Genomic DNA, 14565 nt, shown 5'->3' on the forward strand with positions numbered 1-14565 from the left:
TACAAAGTTGACTTTCTTAAAAGTAAAGTATCCCTAGTGGGCTGCTGTAACAAACTGCCTCGAACAGAACCTTCTGCCAGCCAGAATGCATTATGCTCTACAATAGCCGTCAATAGCCAGGGATCAATGAAACAGTACAGTTCCACCTCTTTCATTATGAAAGTACCTTTTTGGCCTCAGCAGCCTCATCATGTCCTTATGTCCCCTACAGTCAATAGAACTGACACCATCCCATAACTCCTCTGGCTAAGACAAAATTCAATTGCCTTATTAGGACTGATTTAAGGTCATTTTGCACTACTCCGGTGGCAAAGAACTACCTTAGTCAGGCCAAAGAGTTAACTTTGTGTCTCAGAGACATATAGAAGTCACATAATTTCATTGCAGATCTGAAATAGAACCACACCATCTCAACTCCTCTGTTAGACGTATGTTTTCAATCCTGATATTTATCTCTTACGAATTTTACCATCTGCTATAGGTTCATGAATCAGGTATGTGAGCTGTTGCTTTTGTTTCTGATCACTCCTGCTGTGAACAACATCTTCTTGCCAGGAGCAAGGTTTTCTTGATGCTGATCACTTTATAAAATGGACTGTTGTCTCTGGTGTGCAAAAAACGTACCTAGTACTGGGTTAAAATGAAATTATCTTTGAGTTCAAACTGCTACCAGCCTTCACTTGGTGTCATATGCATTGAAGCTGACAGAGCTGATCAATTTTGCCACCATCCCTAACAATAATTCTTTGAACTTGACATTTTTCATTTTTTGTAGCATTGCATGCCAATCGTGTATATTTTTTCCTTCCTCAAAGGCATAAGTTAGAAGGATTTTTGTAGGTGAACAAACAAGTTTATTTTAGAACAAGTACTGCAACCCACTATAAAAGAAGTAACTTTTTAAAGCACTTAATAAAATTTAGAAGATCAAATTCCCCTCTCTCTTACACCTGGGAAACTCCATTGAAATGCAACAGAACTATACTCAGTTTACATCAATGTTAAAAGAAAGGAGAATTATGTCTTATGCAAGGGTTACAAGAGTTTCCCTTTTTTAAGGCCCACCTAGTAAATACTCTGACTTTTTATCAAACTCTTCTACTAGTCATGCACTGGTACGTCACAATGGCTGCAGAAATTATCAGCTATCATGTGGACTAGCACAAACAATTTATGAACAAATTGTTTTCAACTTTATTCAGCCACGAAGAGAAGGAACAGTTTGACAAAACCGGATGCTCATGCAACAAACTCCAGAGGTTCCAGGTTCAATTCTGCCTGTTGGTATTATATGTTGCTCACACCTGCCATCTAAGCTTCCAGGCTGGAACACAGACTTGTGGACCCTAAGTGGCAGGACATCCATATTTTTCCTTTTTTTTTTTTTTTGTTTTGTCTTGTTTTGTTTTGCAGACGTACCCTTAGGTAACAACCTTTTCACTAAAATAACCTCAATTGCACCATTGTCTTGACTCAGAGGCCGTGTTTATACTAGCAAGATCTTTCAAATTAGCCGGAGATCTTTCAAAAGATCCTGCAGATTCCCCCACACAAAATGTGTTCTTTCTAATTCCTTCCAAAAGAACACAGTGTTTCTTCCAGAGGCCCTATTCCACTCCCAGACCAGGAAGAGCACCTTCTTCTGAAAGAATCTTTTGGAATAGCGCATGTGTAGACACTCCACAAGACCTTCCTTTGAAAGAGCAGTCCTCTGTGATGCTGGCCAGCTGCAGCATGGAGATGCCCCTGCTAGCACTATTGGGGCTCTATAGTCTCCACCTCTGGCCACTCTTAAAGCTGCAGGGACCCAGAAACTCCATGGCAGGAAGCTGTGAGCTTGGAGGCAGCAAACATGTGAGCTGCTTTGACGCACCCTCCAGGCACCCCTGCAGTGCACAAAGCCACCATGGCCAGCACCCAGCCACCTCACGACATGCAGAGGACCCCCAGGGAGCTAACCAAGAGGTCCCAGGAACCCACCTGGGGCACAGGGGAGGGCTCCTTCCTGCACTGAGCCAGAGTTCCAGGACTTCCTGGGACTCTGGCAAGATGAGGAGGTCCTCCATGACTCCACAGACCACCATCAGAATGCTGCCACATTTGCCCAACTGGCCAGCAGTTTGGCCGCCTGAGGCCACCCTACCCAGACCACCAACCAGGTCCGATGCAAGGTGAAGGAAAAGTGGCAGGCTTATATGTGGGCTCAGGACAGTGCCAGGCAGCTGGGGAGGCATCAGCCACCTGCCTGTATTATCAGGAGCTGCATGGGCTCTTCGTTGGCAAGGACAGCTCCCCACCCCACTGCCTCCTGAACACAGCAGTCCTGGAGGTCTCTACCTCATCCTTCCAGTACTGCTAAAATAAATAATAAGTAATAATAAAATAATACAGTGGGCCTGATTCTCCTTTCTCTTTCCCTCGTTTTACAAAGGTAGGACCCCAAAGACTTCAATGTAACTAGAACAGACCCAAATCAGAGTAAATGGAATAAAGAATCCAGGAATAGTTGAAATTTCAGTAAGAAAAACTGTTTTTGTCATACTACCTTCTTCTCCTTATTTTTCTTCTCCACTTTTCTTTCTATTACATAGGGAATATTCTGTAGAACCAACATGCAGCTATAGCAGTGTTATTGGCAGCCACTTCAGTTGTGTTTTCCAGCATTACATGAGAATAAGTGCCATTTTAAGGAGGCAATATATTTCAAAGCCAGTTTTTCCATCCTTGCTCTAACCATAATGATCACTCACAGAGTTAAGTAAATGCCTTGAGTTTTAAACGTGATACATATATAAGAAAACAACAACAAAAAACAATGACCTTCCACTTAGCTGCTAGCAGTTGGATTCTGATATTCTCACCCATGCAGAATTGTATCTTAATTTCATGTGTAGTCCTGCTGAAGTCAATGGGACCACTAATGGAGCAAAAATGCTATGTAATATGAGTAAGATCAGTGGTTGCCTTGGCTGACACAGCCTAACAGCTTGAAAAGCCATACTACAGCCATTCTGATTTCAGTTACACTTTTGTAAATTCACAGCAATTCCACTGACTTCATGCTAACATAACTGAGAACAGAATTTATCCCATTGTCTTTACATATGCATCAGTAGAGAACAATACATTCATCCATCTCTTAAAAAGCAAGTATGCACACTAGTTAATTTCCACAGAGAAATCAGCAGTGACTATTCACAGGGCTAGGTTTTTTCCAAGGTAAGTGCTTTTTTTTTTGTCTTTTTAAAAGTGTACATCAGCTAACTCATTCCAGTAAAGCCTCTTGTATCATTAACCATAGTTCTTCACCTGGGAGCTCTCCACAGGGACACATACTCATGTAATGCTGACAGACCTGGATTGCCAGCCCCAGGGATAGAACCTGATAGCATAGTGTCTAGAGCCCTGCACTCTGCTATATGAGCTAAAGGCCAACTGGCTCTCAAGTAGAGACTTCACTCACCCCAGATGAGGTCTCAGTGCCTCTGGGTATAACACACTATAATTCTAACTGCTCTATTTCTTTTCTTACAAAGATTAGTCACAGGATTTTGATTATGTATCAAAGAAGATATGCGTAGGTATTGGGTCAGTTAAAATTATCTGTTGCTCAGTGGTCTGTAGCTTTTTGGTGAATTCACAATCAACAGCAGAAAAATAGAAGGTCATGACAAATGGTAGCACAGAAAATCAGTATGTATCTCCATTGTCCAGATCTTATATTATAGCCTGGTTGACTTAGGCTGCAAATGTCACATATCTAGTCTGTATTTATTATGTATTTTAAATAGAAATGATCATAGTCTTAAACTGAACACGAGCAATTCCTCTTATCCAAAATACAAGCAAAAAGGAAGTGTGTGTACACAGAACCTAAAATGTTTAAGTGGGGCCGGTTGAAACTTTTCTATTAAAATTCTTCCAGTTAGAAAATGTAGTTTTCACTGAAATTCATGTTTGCTGGGAGGGAAAGGCTCATATTAATTACCACTTTCAATTTACTGATTACACAAGCCCCCAACTGCTAACCTTGCCCTCTAGACTCTCAGCCGAGCCTCACTCATACTCCCTGCCCAGCTCCCTGCCTGTCATGGCTGCTTTGTCAACAAAACCTGCCGAATGTTCAGATTGTGAAGGGCATTCTGTCAACAGTAAGTTGACAGAATGCAACACTTTTGTCAACAGCCGTACCCAGCCTGCCACGAGAAAGAACACCACTGTCGATAGAGATCGGTCTACAAAACGCCAGTGTGGATGTTCCAGGGAAACTTCTGTAGACAGAAAAGGCCTCCAGGACACCACACAATCCTGCCTGCTGTGGTTTCGGGTGACTGTTATGCTGATAAATCGGCCAGGCAGTCCAGACAGTCAAAAGAGCAGATCACTCTTTTGATCCACTTTGAGGTCTGGCCATGATCTATCAACAGAAATTTTTATCGCAAGACATCTTCTGACACAGACTTCTGCCAACAAATCCCTGTTATCTAGACATAACCAAAGCAAAAAAATTCTACATGTCCAGAGATAGCAAGAAGTTTGCTTTCCATTACACCAGAAGCTTAACAGGATCAAAACTTTTTTGCATAAAACGCCTTTGACACATTCTTTGATGCAGAGTTAAACATCACTCTAGTTCCAAGAGATTTATATAACTCATTTCTCAGGTACCTTACTAGCCAGTTTTTGAGCTGCTGTTATATCAACTGCCAAAGATGCTCAAAAAGTTTCCTTACAAGAAATGTCCTGGCCGTCCAAGGACAGAACTGGTAGTCATGTGCCACAGCTTGGTAGCAGCAATGTAGGGTCTTGTGGCACCTTACAGACGAACAGAAAAGTTTTGAGCATGAGCTTTCATGAGCACAGACTCATTTCATCAAATGCTGGTGAAATATGCTGGTGAAAGAGCTGAGGTGTGCAATATGCTCCCCATTCACCACATGTGACAAACAGGGCACTGGGGTGTGGTGAAATGTGGCACCCTCTGCCCACTCTGTACAAGCACCATACCACTTGGGACACGCATGTGGTGGCAGCAGTGGAGGCAGCTCCTGTAGGTTTCCCTGGCATGGTTTCTTCTGACCCAGCACAGCCACGCCGCTTCTGCAGCTCAAGGTTGAAGCCACGCAGATCCTTCAGCCCTAGAGCTCCAGCTGGGAGCCATGCAGCTTCTGCTGCCCCAGTGTGGCTGCAGTGTGGCACGGCTTCTGCTGGCCCAGCGTGGTCGCAGGCCAGCTCCTATGACCGCAGTGGCCCTGGCTCCCCGGGCAGCTGTGGCTCCAGTGAGTCACCAGAATATACAGTTAGAGCAGGAGGGTGGGGGAGAACTGGGGGGACCTTGTCTCTGGGAGGCTTGTCTCTGGCAGTCATGGGGGGGTGGCAAACATGCAGGGGTCGTAAGCACAAGTGTGGTGATCCTTGAATTATTATTCGATTCCACTGTTCTAGTGCCAGTGAGAATGGTTGCTTGTTTGGAAGACTAACGAAGCAAGAGAGTGGAATGCAGCATTGACCTAACCTCTGCTTTGGGACTCTACTGTCAGCATTGTTCACTGAAAGGGACCTCACAAGTTAGCAAGGGGAAGGCAATGTGAACAAGAGGTATCTCACAGGATACCCATTAGCAGGGACAGAACACTAGAGAGGGAGAAAAAAACTCATGAATTACAGTCCTATTAGGAATTTTTTCTCCAGCTGGAAATTTCTAAAGGACTTCAAATAAGTTAGAAACGTGAGTGGATTTCATTCACCTGATTCAATTGGCACAAGAGAGCTTTCCTCACATATTAGCCTGCTTGGCAGCAGAGTGTTTGGTGCTATTTTTATAGTGAGGTGCCATTGAACCAAACAGTAAACCCTATATATGACGGAAACTACTTCAAATCAAAATATGCTGCCTGGTTCCAGCACACCTGCTTGGAGATGAAAAATTTTCACCCAGAGTTTTTGAGAAAGTCACCTGCTCACCTAGCTTCATCCTTGCTCCTTCTTCGCAAATTCTCATGGCTTTGACCTCATGAAGAGATGTCAGAAAATCTCAAGCAATTAAACCTTCCTGGTGTCCTTTTCTCACCAGGTGGACAAATAGAGAAGACATCTTTTATGTGACTAGACTGTTGACAGAGTATTTTTAATTACTATGAGAGAGTGTAAAATTTCCAGGGAAGTACAAGCTAAGAAACAAATATATCAGTGGTATTAACAAAAATGATTGCATTAATTTACATCTAGGGTCAAAACTGATAAAAAGGGTAATATTCCTTTCCCCCACCTTTAATCTCTTTTTCTTCCTTTATTTTCTTATTTCTATCTTCTACTTTTTTCTCACCTGCATTTGGATACAACGTATGGCCCTTACCCATTCTAAATCTTAATAGCCATCTATATTACACTTAATAGTTAGTCTCCACTAGCCTGCTACATCAAAGTAGCAGACACAATGTCGAAGTAGAGCACGTAACGTCTACACACACCGTATGCTACTTCAACGTTGAAATGGACGTTAGGCACAGAGACGTCGAAATCACTATCCCAATGAGAAAATGGAAATAGCACACTACTACCTAATGTCGAAAGAGGAAATATGTAGATGCTCCACATCCTCCTACTTCGAAATAGCGGGGTCCGCCATGAAGGCAATCAGCTGGGATGCGGAGATGTGCTGTTCAGCCCCCATGGGGCTCTGCTGACTGTGCACATGGTGCCTCTTAAAGCCACATGGACCAGGAAACCTCATGGCAGGAAGCTGAGAGCATGCAAGCAGCAGCCATCACACGTGGTGCCCTTGCATGCCTCAAAGTGACCCCCAGCAGCCCTCCAGTGGTGATGGAGAGCAGCAAGGCAACAGAGCGGTCACAGGGCTCCCCCTCTGACTGACCCCAGGGCTTGCAACAGTCCAGCCAGGGGGAAGAAGTGGGGCCCTCCTGGGCTGATGCGGAGCTCTGCAACCTGCTGGGGCTCTGGGGTGAAGCGGAGGTGCTCTGCGTGATGGAAGCAAGCAGCAGAATGTGGCTGCTTTCACCCAGCTGGCCGAGGGCCTGACCACTCGGGGTCACCTTGCCCACACTTCTGACCACATCAGGAGAAAGGTCCTGGAGTTGCGGCAGGGTTACACCCAGGCTCAGGACTCAGCCAGCCAGCCAGGAGCTGCCCCTGCCACTTGCCCCTATTACCAGGAGCTCAGGGCCATCCTGGGCCCCTGGGACACCTCCTCCCCTCCCAGCTGTCCTTGACACCATGGCCGAGGAGCCCTAGCAGGTCATGGAGCAGGAGCCAGGACCTGAAGCCAGCCCCGCACCCCCAGGGCCAGAGCCAGAGCCAGGCACAGAGGCAGCGGACTGATCCAGTGAGGAGGGGAAGCTGGTTGTTGACCTCCCCTCACACACCTCCAGCCAGGCATCCACCCAACGGGCATCCCCTGACCTTGGCAGTGGACCCTCAGTTACGTACCCCACAGGGCACATACCTCTGGGTCATGGGGTTGAGGCACATACATGACTGGGCCCCCCGCCACACACCTCCAGCAGACCTCGGCTTGCCCGGGCCCAGCTGGACCATGGGCCCAGGACAGCAGCACAGCCAAGCCAGTCCACATATATGTCCTGGAAGCAGCCACTGCTGTCCACCATGGTCTGCAGGACCATGGAGTGGTAGCCCTTCCAGTTTGGGTACTGTCTCCCACTGGGCTCCAGGGTGCAGATGGGGGTGTGAGTCCCGTCCAGGGCCCTGAAGCAGTTTGGGAACACCTGTGAAGTGAAGCCCACAATGGCTGCATCCAGGTCCCCAGTGCAGATGGCCATCTGCAGGAGCAGAGCATTCAGGAAGCAGACTACCTGTGGGGAAGGGACATAAGCACCCTTGAGGGCATGTAGCGAATGCCCAGCCTACCCCGGCCCCCTCCTCCCTGAGCTCCCAACCTCGGGCTCCCTTTCCGGGCCCCCTCCCCGGCAGGTGCATGCCTGGGCTTCCTTACCTCCATGATGATTGCCCCAACTGTGGCCTTGCCCACACCAAATTGGTGTCCCACAGAGCGGTAGATGTCTGGATGGCCAGCTCCCAGACAGCTAACGCAACCTTCTTCTTGCACCATATCCAGGTGTCCTGGTGTCTCAGTGTGGGGGTCAGCCACTGGCAGAGCTCCAAAAACGTCTGCCACCTCATCTGGAAATTCCAGAGCCACTGGTCATCATCCCACTCCACATGACAAGGTGCTCCCACCACTTGGAGCTGGTGGGGTGGCTCTAGAGCTGGCAGGGTACCTGGGGGGGGGCAGGAGGGCCCAATGGTCTGGGGCATCCCCTTCTGCCCCTGGCAGGAGCTCCCCTCCTGGACACATATGAGCTGGTGGCAGCCAGCAGGACATTGGGCTGCTGCTGCTCCATGCTCATTCCTCTGGGCACTGTGTCTGCGGGGCTTGTTGCAACTCCAAGGCCTCGTGCTGTGCAGGCTGAGTGTGTTTGGGAGGGGCCCTTTAAGGGAGCAACTTGCTGTGGCCCCAGCAGGGCTTGTTCACCTTGCAACCATGTCCACAGCCTATCCTGGCCCCTTATTTTGAAAGGGGGCACCTGCATGTGTAGACACTTCCTTTCCACGTCCAGAGTAGCCCCTTTTGACGTGCTGCATTGCTACTTCAGTGTTGCACATCAACAGCGTGAGCATTGAAGTAGCATCTTTCAATGTCTCTACTTCGAAAGACACTACTTTGAAGTAGCACTCTAGTGTAGACACAGCCAGTAGGCGACAACCTTAATTCAATTAGACGTGACAGTTCTAATTTAGACAGAGAGGAGAACTACAACAAATTTCATAGTTTATCATTGAAGGAAATCATGAGGCACAAGAGCAGTTTCTATATTTTTGAATATGCAGTGATAGGGTCATGCAGAGGCCAAACATTTTAAACTGGTTTTGTTATTGTGTGGGTTTTGGAGCTCAGGAGTATCAAGTATAATGTTGGGGTAATGAGGAATGACATGTGTAATCTCTCTTCTCAGATCGGGTTGTGCCCAGTGTTCAAATTTAGTCAGAAGTTCAAGTCTGAACCCTACCCAAACCAAACCATCATGTTCTTCCCAGCGTGGCCTCCCTTTGGGTTTCACTGAATCTATAATAAGGAATTCTGCTTTGAAGCCAAGTCTGAAACCCATGGAGGCAACTGGATTGATCTCGTTGTCTATATTAAAAAAATCATATGAATAGATAGATTTTGAAAATGATGGTGTAAAGGCATATGGGAGAACTTTGATCTTATGGACTGAATAAGGTAAAACATTACAATAAGGTCAGAGAAATATGCTCCATCAGACTGGCTATGATTGGGAAAGGGTCAGTTTACAACAAATATGTAAATATGTTCATGCTTTCCTCAAACTCTAAAGAAGATGTGAAGGATGGGGAGAAAGGGCTGTTTGGGGGTCTGAAATTTCTGTACTTAACTCCCCAGCAGTCATCGTCAGTGCTAATGGATTATGAGAACACCCCACCTGCCATTCACATCCATCCAGGTGTCACTCAATAGCATTCTGATCCCTGGTTATGTTTGCCAAACTGGCAGATTAACCAATAACTCTTTGCTTGCAAACTGTAAATGTCATATGGTAGTATTAAGTGCCAATCCCAGACAATCTAACAGAGTAGATTTCTCTCTCCCTTCCAATGTTCCCACTAAGGTTTTCTATCCATGTGTGGAATAAATTTTGTTATATGCACTGAGGCATGTAGGGATGTGCATCACCAATGAAAAACAGTGGGTGGCTGTGGGTGCTCTGCTAATCATCTGGGAGGGACCTGAATCTCTCCTGGATGGCCACCCAAGCTCTCAGCTTACAGGGAACACTGTTCACTGTTGGACTGAATTGATAATCTGTCTTTTGGTAAGCTTGTCAAAAGTAAAAAAAAAAGAGAGATCATTCGAGCTGCCTTCAGGGGAACTCCATCAAACCACCAATTATTGCTGTGTGAGTAATTAATTTTTTGGTCTGGTGGCTGAGTGAAAGAAAAAAGAAATCCTGGAAAAAAATATTTTTGGTTCACAGAAATCTGAATTTGTGCTTCAGTGTTTTCATTGTTGTTGGGAAAAAATGAGTTTGAGGTTAAATCATAGTAATGCAGGGCTGGAAAGGAACTCAAGAAGTCATATAAATACAGCCTCTTGACCTGAGGCAGTACCCAGTAAAAGCAGACCATTCCTGACAAGTGTTTGTCTAACTGGTTTTTAAAAACCTCCAGTGAGGGGGATTCCACAGTCTGCTTTGGTTGTCTAGCCCTGAGTTTTTACTGCCTTTGCAGTTAAAGCATTTCCTAATATCTAACCTAAATCTCCTTACTCCTGAATCTCATTATGCTTTGTCCTACCTTCAGTGGACAAGGAAAACAATTGATTTCTGTCCTCTATAACATATTTAACACATTTGAAGATTGTTATTGAGTCTCTCACTAGTCTCGCCCAGTTTTTTTTTCCTAATCTTTCCATGTAGATCAGATTTTTGAAAAAAAGCTTCTGTAACTTTTGTTGTTTTCCTCTGGATTCTCTCCTGTTTTTGACATCTTTCCTAACGTGTGGTGTCAATTGCTGGGGTCTCACCAGTGCCACACAGAGCAGGCAAAGCACCTCCTGGTAATATATCTCAGAAAATTAGCCTTTTTTCTAACTGCTTCACACTGTTCACTCATAAGCAGTTTGTGATCCACTATAACCTCCCAGATACTGCTATGCTACCATTAGATGGTTATTCCCCATGTTTCAGGTGGGCTTTTTTTTTTCCTTCCTAAGCAAAGTAGTTTGCACTTATCTTTACTGAATTTCATCTATTTGATTTCAGACCAGTTCTCCAATTTTTTCAAGGTTATGTTTAATTGTAATCCTATTTTCCAGAGCACTTACAACCTCTCCAAGCTTTGTTTCATCTACAAATTTTAGAACTATACTCTTCACTCCATAATCCAGTAATTTGAAATAGTAGTGGAACCAGAAATCTTGCAGTAACTCACTAGATACATCCACCCATTTGGACAGTAAACCACTAATAACTACTCTTTGAGGGTTTTTTCCAACCAGTTGCACACCCACCTTATAGTAATTTCATCTAGACCAAATATCTGTAGTTTGCTTAAGAGAATGTCATGTGTCTAAAACCAAAATAGATCACATCTGCTTGCTTCTTATTAAGTCTGTTAAAGAAGGAAATGAGGTTGGTTTGGCACAATTTGTTTTTGACAAATCTATGCTGGCTATCCTTAGCACCCTATGAACATGCAGGCACTTTCAAATAGCCAAGCAATCACTTGCACTGCTCAATTTTGTTTCAGAGTACCTTTTTAAAAATAAAATTGGTGGCAAATTCAAACCTAAAAAGTATTTTGAAGTGAAAAAAAATAAAACTTCACTTCAAGATTTTCAGAATTAAATATACTGATTTTTCCCACAGTTTTTTGTTAACCAAAATAATTTGATATACACAAACCATATTCACAAAACATTTCAGCGGACCTGAATCTACATTTGTCAGCTGAAAAAAAGTTTTGGCTGAAGAATTTCTCCCATTTTTCCATGCATTACTCTTGGTACTAATCTAGCAAATGAAAGTTTTTGAGCAACTCCCAGACAGGATATCTAGACACAGAATCAAACTCTCAGAGTTTTTAACTTTACCGCCCTTTGGATCTGTAACGCTATTCTATATCTGATCCAAATGGGAGATAAGGCATGTTTCTATCATTAATTTAAAAAAAGCCCTTCTTCCTCCAGCTTCCAAAGTTGTCACACACCTGAGTTTAGGCCTGTAGGTCAAAGCAGTTGAATACACAGCTATAATTTGCTCAACAGGCAAAACACTGAAAATCTTCAGACTTAATTCCCATGTGACAAAGATTTCTCAAAGTACTGTTGCACGCAACATACAAACCAACAGTGGCCTAGCAGTTCCCAGCATCCAACTGCCAACAATGATTTTTGTGCTACTATCTGTGCTTAAGTGTTTAGCCTATCCTTGTAATAAATGGCTGTACGGCAAATAGGAGACAGCCACTAAAAAAGAGACCAGTGCCAAGCTCAAGAAAACTCCACGTACCTTATCGAAACCTCATTAACCACAGGCATACTTGTTGCATCTCCAATCACCTCAACAACAACACCACATTGAGAGGGGGTGACCTGCAAGATGGGGAGCAGTTCACCCACTTTGGGAGTATTAAGGACATAGCTGGAGGAACAGATAAGGATACCAATACCAGGACAGGGAAAGCAACAGCTGCATTCAAGACTTTTCAGCCCATTTGGAGTTCACAAATAATATCTACGAAGACAAAATTGCAGATGTTCAACACAACTGGAAAGAGTGTGCTCTCGTATGGATGTGAGACCTGGCACACCAAAAAGCTTTCAAATCACAAGCTACAAACAATCATAAACAGATGCCTGAGGTACATCCTTCACATCAAATGTCAAGACTTTGTCACAAGTGAGGAGCTTTGGAACAGAGCAAGACAAGAACCACTTGACACTCAAATCAAGAGCAGAAAGTGGGAATGGCTCGGTCACACTCTCAGAAAACCATCATTCAGTATAGTCCTTCAAGCTCTCAAATGCAAATACATAGGAAACACAAAAAGAGGAAGACCTTGAACAATGTGGAGAAGATCAAGTGAGACTGAAGGACAACAACTGGGGTACTCCTGGAGTCAGCTAGAAATTTTGTCCTGAGACAGAATGAAGTGAAGGAGACTTGTAGATGACCTTACGCTCCACGTGGAGTACAAGGGATTCAGTAAGTGTCAATGAGTACACAATGATCCATATCATAAGCCACTTGTTTTAAGTCAAAAGCATACATAAATAGTGTCTATTCCAAAGGACCAAAAATCAATATTTGTTACATAACCTTCTTATCAGCAGGCTCAAAAATCAGTCAGTCATTCATGGCACTATACAAATAGATGCAGTCCCTGAAATACAACAATTGGGGAAAATGCAAACTGTATTTCGCAATCATCAATATTAGCTGAACCATCGTTAGCATGATCATAATATAACATTAGTGCAGAGAAATCTCTACAAATCTCTACAAATGCGAAAAAGATTGGAAAAATCGTCAGGGTGGCAATGTAAACTGGAAATTTCATTTCACTTACCAATTTATGGGTGAGCCGAATAGTAATAAGAGGATATCCTGAGAGATTATAAGATAAAGTTGGTGGTGGCTCCACCTCCAGGGAGATAACATAGCTCATAGACGAGATCATATGGCCTTTATACACAGCAGCCTCAGGGATCCTTGGAAAAGAAAAGCAAAAAATATCAAAACTGGGTAAATAACATTTTAGCATTTGCAGCTCTTGGCTGATTTCAGCTTGGTCAGAAGAAAGCTACTCCTTCAGTATGCGCCTGCTGCTCTGAATTCCCTGAGGCGATGTCTACATGGTGCTGTAAGCTTATTTCAAGTAGATTTCAAAATAAGCTATTTCAGCATATGGCACTGTCTAAATGGCACCACATGCCAAAATAAAGCCCCACTCTGAAGCATCCTGTACTCCTCATGCGATGAATAATGGAATAGCATGCCCGTTATCCCACAAACTGTTTCAAGACAATGGGCACGATGCTTAGACATGGGCAGCTATTTCAGGATACCTTCGTATCCCAAAACAGTGCCTGCTGTGTAGATATAGCCTGAGTTAGGCCTTCGACCCTGTGTAATAAACATCAGAAATCATTTAAGTAAATTTTATTTCTTTCTGAGTTATACAGCTTAGCATTTAACCTACCTATCTCCGTCACAGTTCTCGCTCTCCCTGTGCTGTCTATGGGTAAGTCTACACAACAGAGTTATTTCAAAATAACAGCTGGTATTTCAAAATAACTATCCTAGTGTCTACACAATGCGACAGTTGGCTTATTTCAAAAGAGGAAAATCTCATTTTACAAGGAATAGTTATTTCAAAAAAGGTGCTGTTCAGACAGGCCATTTCTACACAGGCCACTTCCTTCGGAAGTTGCATGCTAATACAGGGAGCGAAAGATGCTAATGAGGCGCGGATGCAAATTCCCCATGTCTCATTAGCATAATGTCATGTGATTTGAAGTCTGGAAGACCATTCTTCCGGACTACAAAATGCCATGTAGAAGCGCAGCCCCGGGGGGGACCTCTGGAAGGAAGTCCTCCTTCCAGAGGCCCCTTCTTCCCAAAAATGTTCAGGAAGAAGAGGCCTTCGGAAGGACTTCCTTCCAGAAGCCCCCCGGCGGCCGCACTTCTACATGGTGTTTTGGAGTCTGCAAGAACGGTCTAACAGACTTCAAATCATGTGACTTATGCTAATGAGGTGTGGGGAATTTGCATCTGCGCCTCATTAGCATCTTTCACTCCCTGTATTAGCATGCCATTGCCGAAGGAAGTGGCCTGTGTAGAAACGGCCACAGGGAATAGAGCCTATTTTGAAATAAGCCATAGTGCATCCAGTGGCCCTAATTCAAAATAGGCTCAATGTGTGTAGAAGCTGTATTGTGAAATAGCTAAGTGCTATTTTGAAATCCATTTTTGTATGTAGTGGTGTTATTTTGAAACAAGATATTTT

The 14565-nt window shown here is 44.2% G+C and overlaps 1 protein-coding gene across 3 annotated transcripts in view; it reads right to left on the minus strand.

Annotated features, from left to right (window-relative positions):
* Window positions 1–14565, minus strand: part of ADGRD1 (adhesion G protein-coupled receptor D1) — a 382252-nt gene that overhangs the window by 293886 nt on the left and 73801 nt on the right. For all 3 annotated transcript variants that reach the window (XR_012648032.1, XM_075012922.1, XM_075012921.1), the window contains one exon: window positions 13126–13267. Coding sequence is in view for 2 of the 3 variants with exons in the window: in XM_075012922.1 (XP_074869023.1) it covers window positions 13126–13267 (142 nt within the window). In the remaining variant the exon portion in view is untranslated. The remainder of the gene's footprint in view (window positions 1–13125; window positions 13268–14565) is intronic.

Source organism: Carettochelys insculpta, chromosome 18 (genome assembly GCF_033958435.1).
Source record: "Carettochelys insculpta isolate YL-2023 chromosome 18, ASM3395843v1, whole genome shotgun sequence".
Classification (NCBI taxonomy): Eukaryota; Metazoa; Chordata; order Testudines; family Carettochelyidae; genus Carettochelys; species Carettochelys insculpta.